The 17,053-nt window shown below is 35.5% G+C and overlaps 1 protein-coding gene across 2 annotated transcripts; it reads right to left on the minus strand.

The window, feature by feature from the left end:
• Positions 1–499: 499 nt before the first annotated feature.
• LOC132058694 (protein GAMETE CELL DEFECTIVE 1, mitochondrial) lies at positions 500–15,105 on the minus strand. Of its 2 annotated transcripts, none has more exons than XM_059451077.1 (4): positions 14,589–15,105; positions 2,814–3,052; positions 1,163–1,352; positions 500–1,019 (listed from the first exon to the last, which is right to left on the minus strand). In XM_059451077.1, exons 1-4 carry the CDS (start codon positions 15,003–15,005, stop codon positions 801–803), a joined length of 1,065 nt encoding a protein of 354 aa, XP_059307060.1. In that variant the 5' UTR covers positions 15,006–15,105; the 3' UTR covers positions 500–800. The 2 variants fall into 2 exon arrangements, with proteins under 2 accessions (XP_059307060.1, XP_059307061.1); XM_059451078.1 differs by lacking the exon at positions 14,589–15,105 and adding an exon at positions 13,199–13,220.
• Between the last annotated feature and the right edge of the window lie 1,948 nt (positions 15,106–17,053).

The raw sequence follows: 17,053 nt of genomic DNA on the forward strand, positions 1-17,053 counted from the left end.
TGATACCTTTAATGATACAGCTGATACCCACGATTTTTGCGCAACTATATGCGCCAATACAACTCTAAACTATAGCTATTGCATGAGCAACTGTAGCGACATTTCGTAAATACACAAACTATAGCTTCGCTTCGTAATTACGCTCTAAACTATAGCTATATATGAAATTTTCTGAATCTTTTTTGGGGAGTCAAGTTAATGTACTGAACGACCTTGTCAGGCTATGCACTACTATTCAGTTCAGGCCAACACATAGATTCTCTACTTTATTCCCCTTTATTTAACCACTACATATTGTCCAAACAGGTTTTAAATCACTTGGATTTCCACTTTTCAAAAGTCTGCTTCCAAGTTCATATCTATCACTTGCAGGATACACAGCATTCAAGCATAACCAATAGTATCATCTAATGCTGGTTAACATCAGAGAGAAGAAGACCACATCTAAAACTGGCCTTGTGATTTAGCTGAACAACAATATAGGCATAGCCTTAGCCAAAAAAAAAAAAAAAAACCCTTGTTATTGAACGTAGACAGTTGGCACATTTCAATGTAGCAAAGCCAGATTACAAAATCAGATGACTAATCTTTTCACAAAACTATGTGAAGCTATGGAGGTAGAAAAAGATCCGCTATAACTTTTAGCTTAATCAATTTGATGAGAGGCTACAGGAGACAGTGTATACTCGCTCTGGCGAACGACAACCAAACAAAAACTACCAGAAACGCATGAAAGACGTCAACTATGAGAATTTAAGAAGACGTCTTTTAACTGGGATCTACCTTGCATACGCAGAAAATCAAGGGAGAATTTTTTTCCTTCGACGTGGGGTCTCTCTCTTGACAAACATCTTCTCAAACTCATCAAGGGGTCGACTGGAACCATCAGGTTGACTCACAAACTTCCAACCACCACCATTCCCACGCTTGCCACGAGATCCTAGCATCTCAACAGTGAAATTCCAGCCATTTGAAGGGCGCCTGCGGCTATACTTGTGGCATTTCACTTTTTTCGCCATCTAAAACGAAAGCAAAACCAGAGTGAGTAAAAACAGAATAACAGTACACATAACAGATCAAAATCTTATTTTGGTGCGCAACAATACTTCAGACCATTATCGTTACAACTTATTCGTTTAATTTTGTTCCTAGACATGCTAACCTTCATCTTGTTGAAGTTCATCCTCTGGACAAACTCTTGATACAACATCTCATCTTCCTTCATTGATATTTCATAGTGCACCTCATCAGGATCCCTGGTAGTCCCATCCCAACCCTCGGGCATGACCTTGAAGTCCGGTTTATAAGGAAGAGTTGCAACATGAAATTCCCTGTCATGAGAATTGAAAAATCTGCAGAACAAGCAAGATATGTTATTTTAATAAAGTAATGATTTTCATTACAATGTCCAGGTGATCAGCACAAACATATTACTAGACTAGCGTCTACCGCAAGCATGCCCGTGCTCGCTTTCACCACGATGTAATTGAAGGTACAGATGTTTGTGTCCAAGGAAAGATGCGAGAGAAGCACCGCTGCTAAAGTGAATTAACAATTTGACAATAGAACCTTGAACCACATCCGATAAAACTTTAACTTCTTCCAAGTTTGTTTTAGTGGATCTTCCAATTTATATTTAGCTTCGGACACATACCTACTAGGTTAGTACTTAGTAGTAAACAATTTTTTCATAGCGGCATAAACAAAATTTAATCAGGTATTAATGAGGATGTGTTTATCCAACAGCAAATAAAGAACCATGAATGTGAACAATCAAATCCGATAATAAATCATAAGTCTATACTGATGATTTGTTATGGAAAAACAGAAAGCAACGCAAGGCTTTTCCAGGTCTACTTGAAGGTTATTTTTATCAGGTAAAGCCAAGGTCTACTGGAATACCTCTACCCTGAGTGTGCCTTAAATATTATGAAGCAATGTAGGGACGATAAAAAGAAAATTAATATTATATTTTTAAAGAAAACTATACGGTATACCTGCTCTTTTGAGATTGGATCGATTAATAAGCATTTGATAAGTACAATCTTAGATAGTTTTATCTTACTACTTTACCAAATTAAAGTAGACTGTAAGGATTAATTTACTACTTTTAAAGAGCCACAAGTTTAGGGACTGAGTTATTTAGACAAACCTAAAAGCATTCTAGATGTAATATAATACATAAACCATATCTATCTAAGTTAAGCTTCCACCACCAGAACATGGGTATTTGGCTGATTTTATAATGTTCCATAACAATTACTTCACAATTCACTTAAAATATGAGCTGAAAGTCTCAGCCACCTAAAAAGTACTCCCCCTGCGCCATATTACTTGTCCACTTTCCGCTTTACACGCCCTTTAAGAAATCATAAATAAAAGTGTGTTTTACTATATTACCCGTATCTCTCTCCAAATTGCACTCTAATCAATATTGGTTACTTTAAAAACAATTAATGTTAAGGACAAAATAGGAAAAATTTAATTAATTCTATCTTGGTTTTGTAAATTGACAAGTATTTTGGGACGGATAATTTTCGTAAGGTGAACAACTAATATGGACAGAGAGAGTAGATAAAAGACATATTCCAGAAGCCTAATATGAAAATTATACTCCAACGACACCAACAACATACCCTATGATCATGTTTTGATCTTTTGTACTTTTGTGGTACCCTTTTGCTACTAAACATTAATAAAATACCTTTATCAAAAAATAATACTACTAACATCAAACATGGACAAAAGCTATAAGTAACAACAAAATCTCAAAAGATTTGTCACAAAATGACTTCAGAATCTAATTCACTTACTCTGGGCATGTATCAAGCAAGAGCTCTACCGAGTCATCCAATGGACGTCCAAGCTTCTTCTCTTCCTCCTCCTCAAGTTCCTTCAGCCACAGAATTGCATGAACCCTCTGCCTCATGATCCTGTAATCTTTAGCTAAGCGCTCAACCGTATACAACTCTGGGTTCTCCTTATGCTTCTTGTACATTTCTGTCTTCTCTGAATCCTTCAAATAAGACCCCCTTGCACCTGGCTCCATTACCTGCTCCAATAACACCAAACTTTGATAATCAGTCATAGGTGGGAAGGATACTACCACTTCATACCCTTATTTCCTCATCGAGTTCTTAATGTTGAACCAGAAACAATTCTAGCTAACCAACAACAAGAATGTTACTTTCTCCCTATCCCATTTTTTATGCTAGTGAAAAGAAATTTCTTAGAATCCGACGACGACAATATTACAAATTCTCACGGTTTTTAAGTACGGTTTGCCATATTACGACATATGCCGCTGCTCCATGACTTAAAACTTTATTTTCAAGAAACTCCATAGCCCGGAAATGGAAACTAAACGATCTAACCCTGGTACACAGAATTACATGCAACTGCAAGTACTAAACATTATCTCTAATTTTTTTGACAAAGGTAACATCTTGTATTCATGTCCAAAAGCAGCACCTGGAAGTGCTGAAGGGGTAATTACAACCTCATAAAAACTAGTCTGCTATATCATTACAATTTGCCTATAAAATCTATCAAATCCCCTATATCCCCCAATAAATTCTGTTTACACCAAAAATATAAGACACTAAGACAATTCATCCTAAATTTATGGATGAAGTTGCTTTTGTCTTCAAAAAGTCTTAAATTTTTCTCTTTCCAAGCTATCCACCAAATGCAAGCAGGGATTAGCTGCCATCAGTTCTCTTCTCCATTTCTGTTGCCAATCCCTTGCCAACTGTTGAGTAGTTCAAAAGTAGTTTTGGGCATGACCCAACTAACACCAAGAATACAAAAGAACATGTACCACAAATTTGCAGTTGTCTTGCAATGAATGAAAAGGTGGTCGTTTGTTTCCATATCTAATCCACAAAGTAGACATCTTGAGCAAATCTGAAAACCTCTTCTTTGTAGCCTTTCATGTGTAGGCATGCTTTCCTAACCACTAACCAAGCAAAGCAAGAGACCTTTAGGGGGATCTTGATTTTCCAAATGAGTTTCCAAGGCCACACCACTGTGATGGAGGTTCTATGATTATAATTCCAGTAGGCAGACTTGACAGTGAAAAAGCTCCTACTATTATCTCTAAACATTATCTCTAATCAATCTAGACCATACGTGCTTATAGAATTATCAAATTTCTGATAATTATCTCTAATCTTCATGACTTGTGTCACAACAGTGAACTATTCCTTATTGATCAATGGTGGCTTAACTACTAAGTTCCAGGCCAAGAAAGGTTTAAGGCAAGGAGATCCTATGTTCCTTAGTTCTTGGATCTGGCCATGGAATATCTGAACAGGTCCTTGAAACAACTTAGGCATAATCCTGTTTTTAAATACCGTGTTACCTTATTCAAAAAAAAAAAAAAAAAAAAAAAAAAAAATCTGTTTTTAAATACCATCTAAGATGTGCTAAAATGAACCTGGTGCATATATGCTTTGCTGATGATCTTCTCAAGTGTTGTAGAGCAGACAAAGAATCTGTTAAGCTTATGATAAGCTGTTTTAACACTTTTCTGAGGTATCAGGTCTAAAGGCCAACATGGAGAGATGAACAACTACTAGCTGAAATGCACTTTTTCCTGGGAGCAATGCCTTTTAAGTATCTAGGAGTTCCCCTGTGTTGTAGGAAGCTTACCATCAGTCAATGTTTACCCTTGATTGATAAAATTATTGCAAGGTGAAATGCTGGACATCTAGGTTTCTGTCTTACAGTGGTACATTCTGGCTGATTAAAAGTTTGCTATTTGAAATGCAAACCTATTGGGCGCAAGTCTTCATGTTGCCTAAGAAGATACTCTCCATGATAACCAGTGCATGCAGGAATTTCCTTTTGACTGGAAGCAATGAATACTCAAGGAGACCTCTAGTAGCATTGGATACACTTTGCCAGCCTAAGTCCAAATTTTTCCCTATGGAACAAGGCTGCAATCTGAAAACTCTTAGGGGCTGTTACTAAGGAAAAAAGAGAGGAAAATTTCACATATGGTCACTCAGCTTGATGAATTTATGTCGTAAAGTCACTTTTCTTATACTCTATTTTCCACAAAATCATTCTGAGCAGAAATACTACTTTCTCCACAGGAAATCACATGTAGATGGACCCACAGAATCAATTTTTGTATCCCAATAAAAAAAACCACCCGAGCCAATAACCAAACAAAATGTGTCGTATATAAATGATGATCCTTTCCCTTAATTCTCCCAGAGATTCACATACGATGAGTGCCTTTTGTTTCCCTCATTTCTCCCAAAAGTTCATCTGATACACTTTATCTTTTGAGAAATAAATACATTTTTGGAATGAAACAAAGTACTCACATTTGTGTTTCTTTTTTCCCCTCTTTAGATCATTCATCTGCTATAAACAGGTTGATAGTATAACATGCTCTATGCACAAAGTAGTAACTTACGAGAAAGCAATATGGCCATTCACAAAGTTGGTTTCCTTATTCTCCTCCTTTTGTTTGGTAAGTGATTTCACTAATTCAGAAACTACAAAACTGAAATACGTACTATACACTTCTTCCTGATTTTGTTCTACTTAAATTTTCTGAGAGGCATCATCACAAGTTTTGTTCTTCTTTCAATTTATATAAGTTAGAAGTGATACTATGTTATTGCTTAAATAACGAAATAGGATAACTCAGGACAAAACATGGCATTCTTGATTGTGCTAGCTAGTACTGTCATGCTTAGGAAGTGAAATGATTTTTTTCTTAATGTCAAATTTTGTTTTTGTTTGATTATATGTGTACTTGTCATATAGAATGAAAGGTACGACCCTCATGATAAACATGGAGGTTTATTGAACTTATATATGCTGATAGTGGAATGAATTCTTACACTGTCATGCACTTTGACAGGTTGTAGCAAGTTGTATTGTTTATATTTTAAAAAGGGAAAAGGGTCAAATATACCCTTCTACTTTAGTTTATTGGCTAACTTTACCCTCCGTTAGCCAGAGTGTTCACATATACCCCTCCGTTAGCCAAAGTGTTCACTTATACCTTAATTGGATGGAAATCCCCAATTCAACCAAAATTACCCATTTAATTAAAGAAACCCATGCCCCATATTATAACCCGCCCCGACCCACAAGAAATAATTTCACCCCACCCAAATATATCCCTTTTACGTTCTAAAACATTACTTTCTGAGATAATATAATTTCCTCTTCCAAGAACCCACTTGAGGGGATCACAGTCGGTACGTTGTTGTAATATATTTTCCTCTTAACTCCCAAATTTGTTGACTATCTGGGCTTGAGTAATTTTGGAGCAGAGTGGAACTATACGGAGCCACTGTGGCAACTCAAACTCATCTTTGCACATTCAATAGATACTGGGTTCCTAACTATACTTTCTTTTTCTTTTCATTGATATTCTTGAAAAGCTAAATTACCTACCTCTTTGTTAATGAAGGAAAATGATTCCTCGTTATTATCTTTCCATCCCATTACGTACAAACCACATACCAAATGAAATATTCTATTTTTTATACGTATAAGCCAAATTACATGTCAGTTTTTATGATGATCAAATGAAATATGCCAATTTAAAAGTTCTTCCCCTTCTTTTTATCCACAAATGGCATTTTGTAAAATTTAGCTAAATTTGATTCAAACTGATGCCCTGAATGCACGGCAAAGTGCAACTGCGTGGAAGGCAAAACATAATCCCAATCCAAGAAAAACTCCACTAAGGCCATCTCCAACCTTGCACCATTTTTTACACCAAATCCTATTTTGGTGTAGTATTTGGTGTTTTAGAGCTCCAACCTTGCACCATTTCTTACACCATTTTGATGTGTGAATAATTTGGGGCAACACTATTCATCAAAACCATTACTATTCATCAATATTTTTTTTAAAAAAATATATAATACTTTTAATTTACGGAGAAGGGTCAAATATACCCCTGTACTATCAGAAAAGGGTTAAATATACCCCTCGTTATACTTTGGGTTCAAATATACCCTTCCCGTCATACTTTGGGTTCAAATATACCCTTCGTTTATACTTTGAGTCCAAATATACCCTTTCTCCGTTAAAATTATCCAAGGTGGACATGAGGCATGACGTGAAACTGACAACTCGGTGAGGTGGACACCACATGGCATGCCACCTCACCACCCCAACCCATTTACCTCTCTCTTCCCCTTCTTCTTCCACCACTACCATCTCCTTCCCTTCACCTTTGCAACCATTAGTACCACCAACTTAAAAACAAGTAAAAGAATATTCATCATTTTAGTAAGAAACACAACTAGTAAGTGAAACGCACGAATCACAAAGGAAAAAAGAGCTCAAAACTGAAAAAATAAACTGGCCAGAATCTGTTTAAGTTTCAAAAGGCCCCTTTAGATTTGAATAAACTACACTACTACCTTGCTGGTGGATTTCCATATACACAAAAACTCTCGTTGTAATGACCCATAACAAATTTAAACCTCCAGAGGGATTTGAAGTCATTTCTTTGCTGGAATCACATTCAAATTTCTACAAGAACATATAATATTTCTCTACATTTTAGGCTACAAGAACATAATATTTCTCTACATTTTGGTAAGTTTTTCAAAAAAATTTCCTTACATTCTTCTAGCTTCATGCGATCCTTTTTTTTTTTTCTTTTCTTTTTTAAGAATTTGAGGATGATTTTTGGCACTACCATCTCCTCCCCTCCACAACCTTTGCAACCATTAGCACCACCACACTATCAGAGAAATAGGAGTCGATTAAAACCAAAAAAAAGTTAAATTAGACGTGCTTTGGTTCTGTATAACATTTTACCTGGATTCATGTTAGTTACTTAAAAAGTTACAAGAATGTAGTTATTGGTACAGGAGACCCAAAACACAAATTTCTACAAGAACATATAATATTTCTCTACATTTTAGGCTACAAGAACATAATATTTCTCTACATTTTAGGCTACATTTTGGTAAGTTTTTCAAAAAAAATTCCTTACATTCTTCTAGCTTCATGCGATCCTTTTTTTTTCTTTGTTTTTAAAGAATTTGAGGATGGTTTTGGGTCTCCTGTACCAATAACTACATTCTTGTAACTTTTTAAGTAACTAACATGAATCCAGGTAAAATGTTATACAAAACCAAAGCACGTCTAATTTAACTTTTTTTTGGTTTTAATCGACTCCTATTTCTCTGATAGTGTGGTGGTGCTAATGGTTGCAAAGGTTGTGGAGGGGAGGAGATAGTAGTGCCAAAAATCATCCTCAAATTCTTAAAAAAGAAAAGAAAAAAAAAAAAGGATCGCATGAAGCTAGAAGAATGTAAGGAAAAAATGTTGAAAAACTTACCAAAAGGTAGCCTCAAATGTAGAGAAATATTATGTTCTTGTAGCCTAAAATGTAGAAAAATATTATATGTTCTTGTAGAAATTTGAATGTGATTCCAGCAATTTGAATTAGGTATATTAGGCAATAAATGAAAAAATTAAAATATGTTAAATTAAACGGAAAAGGGTCAAATATACCCTTGTACTATCAGAAAAGGGTTAAATATACCCCTCGTTATACTTTGGGTCCAAATATACCCTTCCCGTTATACTTTGGGTTCAAATATACCTTTCGTTTATACTTTGAGTCCAAATATACCCTTTCTCCGTTAAAATTGTCCAAGGTGGACATGAGATATGACATGACACTGACAATTCTGTGAGGTGGACACCACATGGCATGCCACCTCGCCACCCCAACCCATTTACCTGTCTCTTCCCCTTCTTCTTCCACCACTACCATCTTCTTCCCTTCACAACCTTTGTAACCATTAGCACCACCAACTAAAAAACAAGTAAAAGAATATTCATCATTTTAGTAAAGAAACACAACTAGTAAGTGAAACTCACGAAAACCACAAACAAAAAAAAGAATTCAAAACTGAAAAAATAAACCGGCCAGAATCTGTTTAAGTTTCAAAAGGCCCCTTTAGATTTGAATAAACTACACTACTACCTTGCTGTTGGATTTCCATATACACAAAAACTCTCGTTGTAATGACCCATAACAAATTTAAACCTACAAAGGGATTTGAAGTCATTTCTTTGCTGGAATCACATTCAAATTTCTACAAGAACATATAATATTTCTCTACATTTTAGGCTACAAGAACATAATATTGCTCTACATTTTAGGCTACATTTTGGTAAGTTTTTCAACATTTTTTCCTTACATTCTTCTAGCTTCATGCAATCCTTTTTTTTTTTTTCGTTTTTAAGAATTTGAGGATGGTTTTTGGCACTACCATCTCCTCTCCTCCACAACCTTTGCAACCATTAGCACCACCACACTATCAGAGAAATAGGAGTCGATTAAAACCAAAAAAAAGTTAAATTAGACGTGCTTTGGTTCTGTATAACATTTTACCTGGATTCATGTTAGTTACTTAAAAAGTTACAAGAATGTAGTTATTGGTACAGGAGACCAAAACCATTCTCAAATTCTTTAAAAAGAAAGAAAAAAAAAAGGATCGCATGAAGCTAGAAGAATGTAAGGAAAAAATGTTGAAAAACTTACCAAAATGTAGCTTAAAATGTAGATAAATATTATATGTTCTTGTAGAAATTTGAATGTGATTCCGGCAAAGAAATGGCTTCAAATCCCTCTGGAGGTTTAAATTTGTTATGGGTCATTACAACGAGAGTTTTTGTGCATATGGAAATCCAACAGCAAGGTAGTAGTGTAGTTTATTCAAATCTAAAGGGGCCTTTTGAAACTTAAACAGATTCTGGCCGGTTTATTTTTTCAGTTTTGAGCTCTTTTTTCTTTTGTGATTTTCGTGAGTTTCACTTACTAGTTGTGTTTCTTACTAAAATGATGAATATTCTTTTACTTGTTTTTTAGTTGGTGGTGCTAATGGTTGCAAAGGTTGTGAAGAGAAGGAGATGGTAGTGGTGGAAGAAGAAGGGGAAGAGAGAGGTAAATGGGTTGGGGTGGTGAGGTGGCATGCCATGTGGTGTCCACCTCACCGAATTGTCAGTTCCACGTCATATCTCATGTCCACCTTGGACAATTTTAACGGAGAAAGGGTATATTTGGACTCAAAGTATAAACGAAGGGTATATTTGAACCCAAAGTATAACGCGAAGGGTATATTTGAACCCAAAGTATAACGAGGGGTATATTTAACCCTTTTCTGATAGTACAGGGGTATATTTGACCCTTCTCCGTAAATTAAAAGTATTATATATTATTTTTTTAAAAATATTGATGAATAGTAATGGTTTTGATGAATAGTGTTGCCCCAAATTATTCACACATCAAAATAGTGTAAGAAATGGTACAAGGTTGGAGCTCTAAAACACCAAATATTACACCAAAATAGGATTTGGTGTAAAAAATGGTGCAAGGTTGGAGATGGCCTTAGTGGAGTTTTTCCTGGATTGGGATTATGTTTTGCCTTCCACGCAATTGCACTTTGCCGTGCATTCAGGGCATCAGTTTGAATCAAATTTAGCTAAATTTTACAAAATGCCATTTGTGGATAAAAAGAAGGGGAAGAACTTTTAAATTGGTATATTTCATTTGATCATCATAAAAAGCTCGACATGTAATTTGGCTTATACGTATAAAAAATAGAATATTTCATTTGGTATGTGGTTTGTACGTAATGGGATGGAAAGATAATAACGAGGAATCATTTTCCTTCATTAACAAAGAGGTAGGTAATTTAGCTTTTCAAGAATATCAATGAAAAGAAAAAGAAAGTATAGTTAGGAACCAAGATCATCTATGAATGCGCAAAGATGAGTTTGAGTTGCCACAGTGGCCGTATAGTTCCACTCTGCTCCAAAATTACTCAAGCGGATAGTCAACAAATTTGGGAGTTAAGAGGAAAATATATTACAACAACGTACCGACTGTGATCCCCTCAAGTGGGTTCTTGGAAGAGGAAATTATATTATCTCAGAAAGTAATGTTTTAGAACGTAAAAGGGATATATTTGGGTGGGGTGAAATTATTTCTTGTGAGTCGGGGCGGGTTATAATATGGGGCATGGGTTTCTTTAATTAAATGGGTAATTTTGGCTGAATTGGGGATTTCGATCCAATTGAGGGTATAAGTGAACACTTTGGCTAACAGAGGGGTATATTTGAACACTCTGGCTAACGGAGGGTAAAGTTAGCCAATAAACTAAAGTAGAGGGGTATATTTGACCCTTTTCCCTTTTAAAAAATTAACTTACATACACTAGACATTGTAAAAACAATTCCTACGTACACTATCATGTGATCTAAAAGATAACTACATGTAACCATCTATAATAAGGAGGATTAGTAACCTTAACTTAAATCCATAGCCTGATAGTGTGTGTGCAGAGAGGTTTAATTCATAACATGGGGGCATTTGGAGGTACACTTGTACTAGGAAGCAAGGTGGCAGTTGCAGCTTATGAAAAGCCGTTTTGAACACTTCCTAAGCATGCCTAGACATCATTTTGTGCTACGGCTAGCATTACATAACAGGCTTTCAACAGTAGATAGACTGAGCAAATGGGGGATTCAAGAGGCCACAGAATGTGTTCTATGCTCAACTAATGCTGTGGAGTCTCATTCACACTTATTCTTCAGTTTCCCTTACTCTAGGCATCTATGTCAGTCATTACTTTCATGGATGGGAATAAGAAGGCAAGTTGGAGAGTCGGATACAGAGGTGCAATGACTACCTTCTGTGCTACGCAATATAAGAGCGATGACCATGATTCTTGGGTTTCTTCTTGGTCTACTGTGTTTGTATCGAGAGGAACTGTCACAGGTTTAAACAAGATACAAGGGACAACAGTGATAGGCTCAAAGAGGTCATTTTGCAATTGCAAATTATGGGCTAGAGACACAGTTCAAGTGGAGAAGAATATTAGACAAGCTTAGCAGTGTTCCCCGTTAATAGACTTAGACTACTAATTCATTGTAACATGTCTCAAACCCTTCCTAGAAGGTGTTGAGTTCATTAGATCCGATAGGAATTGTCATTTAAAAAAAAAAACTGATAAGAGATTATTCTGCAGCTTTATAGCTAACTGCATTTGGTTATTTTTTGTAGAATCTAGCTCTAGAGTCAAATGAGCTAGTCGTGTACATTGGTCACTTGGTTAAATAAAAAATTTCAGTTTAACCAAATGAAAAAGAACTAGAATTCATAACTACAATTGCTTCCCATTACTTCTTATGTAGTTTCTTTTGATCAATATATAGTTTGTACTCCAAAAACAAGAAAATCCCATTTTAAAAATCAACACAAAAATTTGACAATTCAAAACCTCATACTCTAAAGCATAAATCTATAAATTCCAATCAGCCTGCACACTATACATTACTCCCCTACCAACATTATCTTTTCTAATTACAACAACATACCCGGTGTACGAGTGTATGCAGACCTTACCCCTATCTTGGAGGTAGAGAGGTTGTTTCCGATAGACCCTTGGCTCAAGGAAAAGCATTTCAAATACAACAGGTAGTAGTGAAAATTTGAAGAATAAGATACTACGCGAATACTAACTAATACTACTAAATAATCCAGAATGTATCTTTTCTGGATTATTAAAAAAGTGTATCTATCAGGTTAACGCTTTCAGTCATTTAAGTAGAGTATGACACTCGAACAAAAGAATAATAATTGGAGTTCTAACAATCAGAAAGCCTGGGAAATATTGAAGGTAAGGAGACGTCAGACTAGAGTAAGCTTGAACGAGTAACAAACTCGCTCGTACAGAGGAAGAAGCAAAGAAAATTTACCAAAACGAATTTACAAATAAAAACTATATTGGTCATCAAAAGCGAAACTGCTGCAATGAAAAAGAAGGACAAATGATGTAGATGAAAATCTATGCATCACTGGCCAACAAGAACTTCAGCCAATTACTTCAAATTTTCACATTCAAAATCAGAAACAGCAAATGATAACAGAAATTGTAGGACATAGTATAGGAGGATAAGCGAAACAACACTCTACTAAAACTACAAAAGATTATATTCCAATATATATATATTTTAATGGTGCCAGTAGAAAAATTATTAACAAAATCAGAATTTTGCACTAAATCCTTTGTTAGAAGCTAGCTCACTTTCAGGTAACGGTCTACACTAAACATGGAATTGATGACCTAAAAAATGTGGATACAGTAAAAAATCAATAGAGTGTAATGTATATTAGTTAAAAAATCATTACCTGTTTCATCAAAACACTGATATCCTTCCCCAGTAAACCATAAACTTGAACCCCAACCCGCATCCCAAACCAAACATTTTCTCTAGGAAAACAAGTTCCTTTAAAATGAGGAAAATGACTTCCATAATGTAAGTACGGAAAACAAGTCCCACAAGTGACCTTCTAAGTTCATTGTTTACTCCCCACCCACCCAATGTCCCCAACCCCCCGCCTCTTTCCCATCCAACCCCCCTCCACCCCCATACCCCCACTCCCCCCCCCCACAATCCCACTCCCATAATGTATTGTTAGATTATATATCAATGTTCTTGGAATAATATTTTTTTTCTTACTTACCAAACACAAGAAAACAAGTAAGTAAACATTTTCCTTCATACCAAACACACCCAAAAACAGATTTTTTGCACTATATCAGGTAACTAACTGTCTACACTAAACAAGGAGTTGATAACCTAAAAATTATGGGTACAGTAAAAAATCATCACAGTATGTATATTAGTTAAATTAAGAAAAAAAAATGAATATTTACCTATTTCATCAAAACACTGATATCTTTCATTCTATCATCCCATCCATCAACAAAAGCTTTCCCTTTTCTATTCTCAGCTTGAAGTTCCTTAACTCTATCAATCTCTTCATCAGTCCATCTAGTTGACCCGAATCCACCAACAGTAGGGCCATTATCGGGTCGACCCGAACCCATTTGTCGGCCCGCAACTTCTCTGTCAAAATGCTCTTTTGTTAAACCAGCAGACCATGAATTTGTACCCGAACCAGCATTATCCCAACCCAAATCTTGATCTGTAGATGAGCGGAAATTGGCACTCCAATCATTTCCAGTAGAAAAGGGCTTAACAAAGTTCACACTTCCACCTACTCCTGATTCTCACCTCCACCTCACCCCACCCCACCCCCCACCCCCTGCTCTCCTCCCAACCTACTAACAGTCTAACCCGCTACCCCCCAACCTCGCCCTACCTCCCTGACCTACCATCCCCCGGCTCCCCTCCCGACCTACCCCCCCTCGCCTACCCACCCTTTCACCTACCCCTACCCCCCCCCCCCACCAAAAACAAACACGACCAAAAATTACACTCTGAATTCAAAAACCTCATAGTGTTTTGCTTAGGATACATGCAAATGCTCTTAAAATGAGATTTTCCAACTTGTGTACTAAACACAAGAAAATGAGTAGTTCAATCACTTATTTTTTGAGAAAATATTTTCGAGGAAAACATTTTCCTTCATACCAAACACACCCTATTATCCTCTGTTAAGAGCTCATTATCATCTACATTAAACATGGAGTTGATAAAAAATAAAAATAAAAATAAAAATAAAAAACAAAAACATTATATATTAGTAAAATAAGAAGAAAAGGAAGATTTACCTGTTTCATCAAAACACTGATATCTTTCATTCTATCATCCCATCCATCAACAAAAGCTTTCCCTTTTCTATTCTCAGCATGAAGTTCCTTAACTCTATCAATCTCTTCATCAGTCCATCTAGCTGACCCGAATCCACCAACAGTCGGGCCACTATCGGGCCGACCCGAACCCATTTGTCGGCCCACAACTTCACCATCAAAATGCTCTTTAGTTAAACCAGTAGACCACGAATTTGAACCACCTGAACCAGCATTATCCCAACCCAAAGAATCTTGTTCTGTAGATGATGACCCGAAATTGGAACTCCAATTTTTATCATTTCCAGTAGAAAAGGGTTTAATAAAGTTGATGTTTTTTAAGGTTTTATGAAATGGGTTTTGTGAGAAATTTGTTAAGATTCGTTGTAAAGCTCGCATTTTTTATTTTTTATTTTGAGTTCTTGATTTTGAGTTGTTGCTAAAACCCTAAAGAGATGAACTAGGAAGCAATGGAAACAGAGAAAAAGAAAGGGAGAGAAAATGATAAAAACGGTCTCTTATGTTTGATGGTAATTTTAAAATAGTCTCTCAAGTATGAAGTTAACCGTTTTAGTCCTTTAAGTTTGTCAAAAATTTACACTTTAGTCTCATAGAGCGATAAATTGAATTCCCATAAAAATACCACTACATCGAGCACTAGTGATTTCGTATCCAGTCAAAATCTTGGCTACTTGACTGTAAAATATTTACAAACTCTATTTGTTAGATTTGACGGAAAATATAAAAAAAAATGATCATTAGCGGAAACTCACATTTATTAGTATAATTTTTATACTTTTTGTTGTTTTTAATTCGTTTATAACTGTATATGTTAAATTAAACGAGAAATATGAAATAAATGATAATTATCGGAAACTCATATTTAGAGGTGTAATTATTATACTTTCTACTATTTTTAATTTATTTATAACACTATCTGTTAAATTTGACGAGAAAAATATGAAAAAGTGATAATTAGCGGGAATTCACATTTAAACGTATAATTATTATACTTTCTGCTATTATGATGTATCCAGGGATTACTCCCTCCGTTCACTTTTACTGGTTCACTATGGACTTTGCATTTCACTTAAGAAATAATAAATGAAATCCATAATTTATCATCATACTCATATTAATTGGTGCATAGTTTTAATCAACTTAAAAGAATAATTTGAAATTTGAAATTAGTAATTAATCCTATAAGTAAAACAGGGAAAAAAATTACCTTCCTTTGAAATGTTAAAAGTGACAAGTAAAAGTAAAAATTTATTTTTAAAATACTGGAAAAGTAAAAATGAACTAAGGGAGTATGATGCAGCTTTTTAAGGTTTAATTTTTATTTTTTAATAGTATTATACTTTTTTGGGCGTCTAGTGTAATTTTAAGAACTGAGGTTTTACTTTAGCTCCTTAACTTCTTCTTTTTGCGCGGATCGTCCTTCATTTGGGTTGGTCTTTAATTTTTTACCCTCCAAATTGGGTCTTTAAGTTTTGCCTCTCAAATTGGTGGTCTTTAGTTTTGCCCTCTGCCTTTGCAATTTGCAAAACTATCCATGCAAATTTTGTCTCAGGCCTTAAGGCAGAATTTGCAAAGGCAGAGGATAAAAATTAAAGACTACCGATTTGAGGGACAAAAATTAAAGACCACCCCCAGCGAAGGACAATCCTGCAAATTGCCCCCTTAACTTTATCAATTTCTTCATCAGTCCACCTAGCTGACCCGAAACCACCAACAGACGGAGCATTGGGTCGACCCGAATTAATTTGTCGGCCCACAACTCCCCCATCAAAATGCTCCCATGAATTTGAACTCGAACCAGCATTAGCCCAACCCAAACTTTGTTCTATAGATGACCCGAAATTGGCACTCTATCATTTCCAGTTGAAAAGGGTTTAATAAAATGGTCTTTTATGTTTGTGAGTGGTTTAAAATAGTCCCTTAAGTATGCTATGAATAGTTTTGGTCCTTTAAGTTTGCCAAAGGTTTAACACTTGATCAAGTATTTTACTGAACTCTGTTTCTGAACTCGGCTCAAGTGCACAACAAATAAAAAATTCTTAGATTTTGTTGATAATTTTGTTTCTGTCTTGATCACTCGAAAGGTGAATTGCCTTCTTGCTTTTTGGGTTCGCGGCTATGTTTACGGGACATGACATTCTTGAAAAATGTGAGACAGTGGTCTAACAAAATTTTCGGGCACTTTACATGATTATTTGGAATAAAAGTCTTTGGAGAAATTACATTTTATATCTTTTATAATTCATTTTTTAGCCCTGTGCTAACTTCTTTGGTGAATCAAAAGCTTGTGCAAAGTGTTATATTGAGCCATAATTTGTTTCAACGACCAAGATCAAGGTTAAAGGTTTGGTTTTTGGAGACGCCCGAGATGCACATAAGAAGCACACAGAAGCTATGTTTATTTTTAAAACACAGCTCAATATGGT

The sequence above is a fragment of the Lycium ferocissimum genome, chromosome 1 (genome assembly GCF_029784015.1).
Source record: "Lycium ferocissimum isolate CSIRO_LF1 chromosome 1, AGI_CSIRO_Lferr_CH_V1, whole genome shotgun sequence".
In the NCBI taxonomy this organism is placed as follows: Eukaryota; Viridiplantae; Streptophyta; class Magnoliopsida; order Solanales; family Solanaceae; genus Lycium; species Lycium ferocissimum.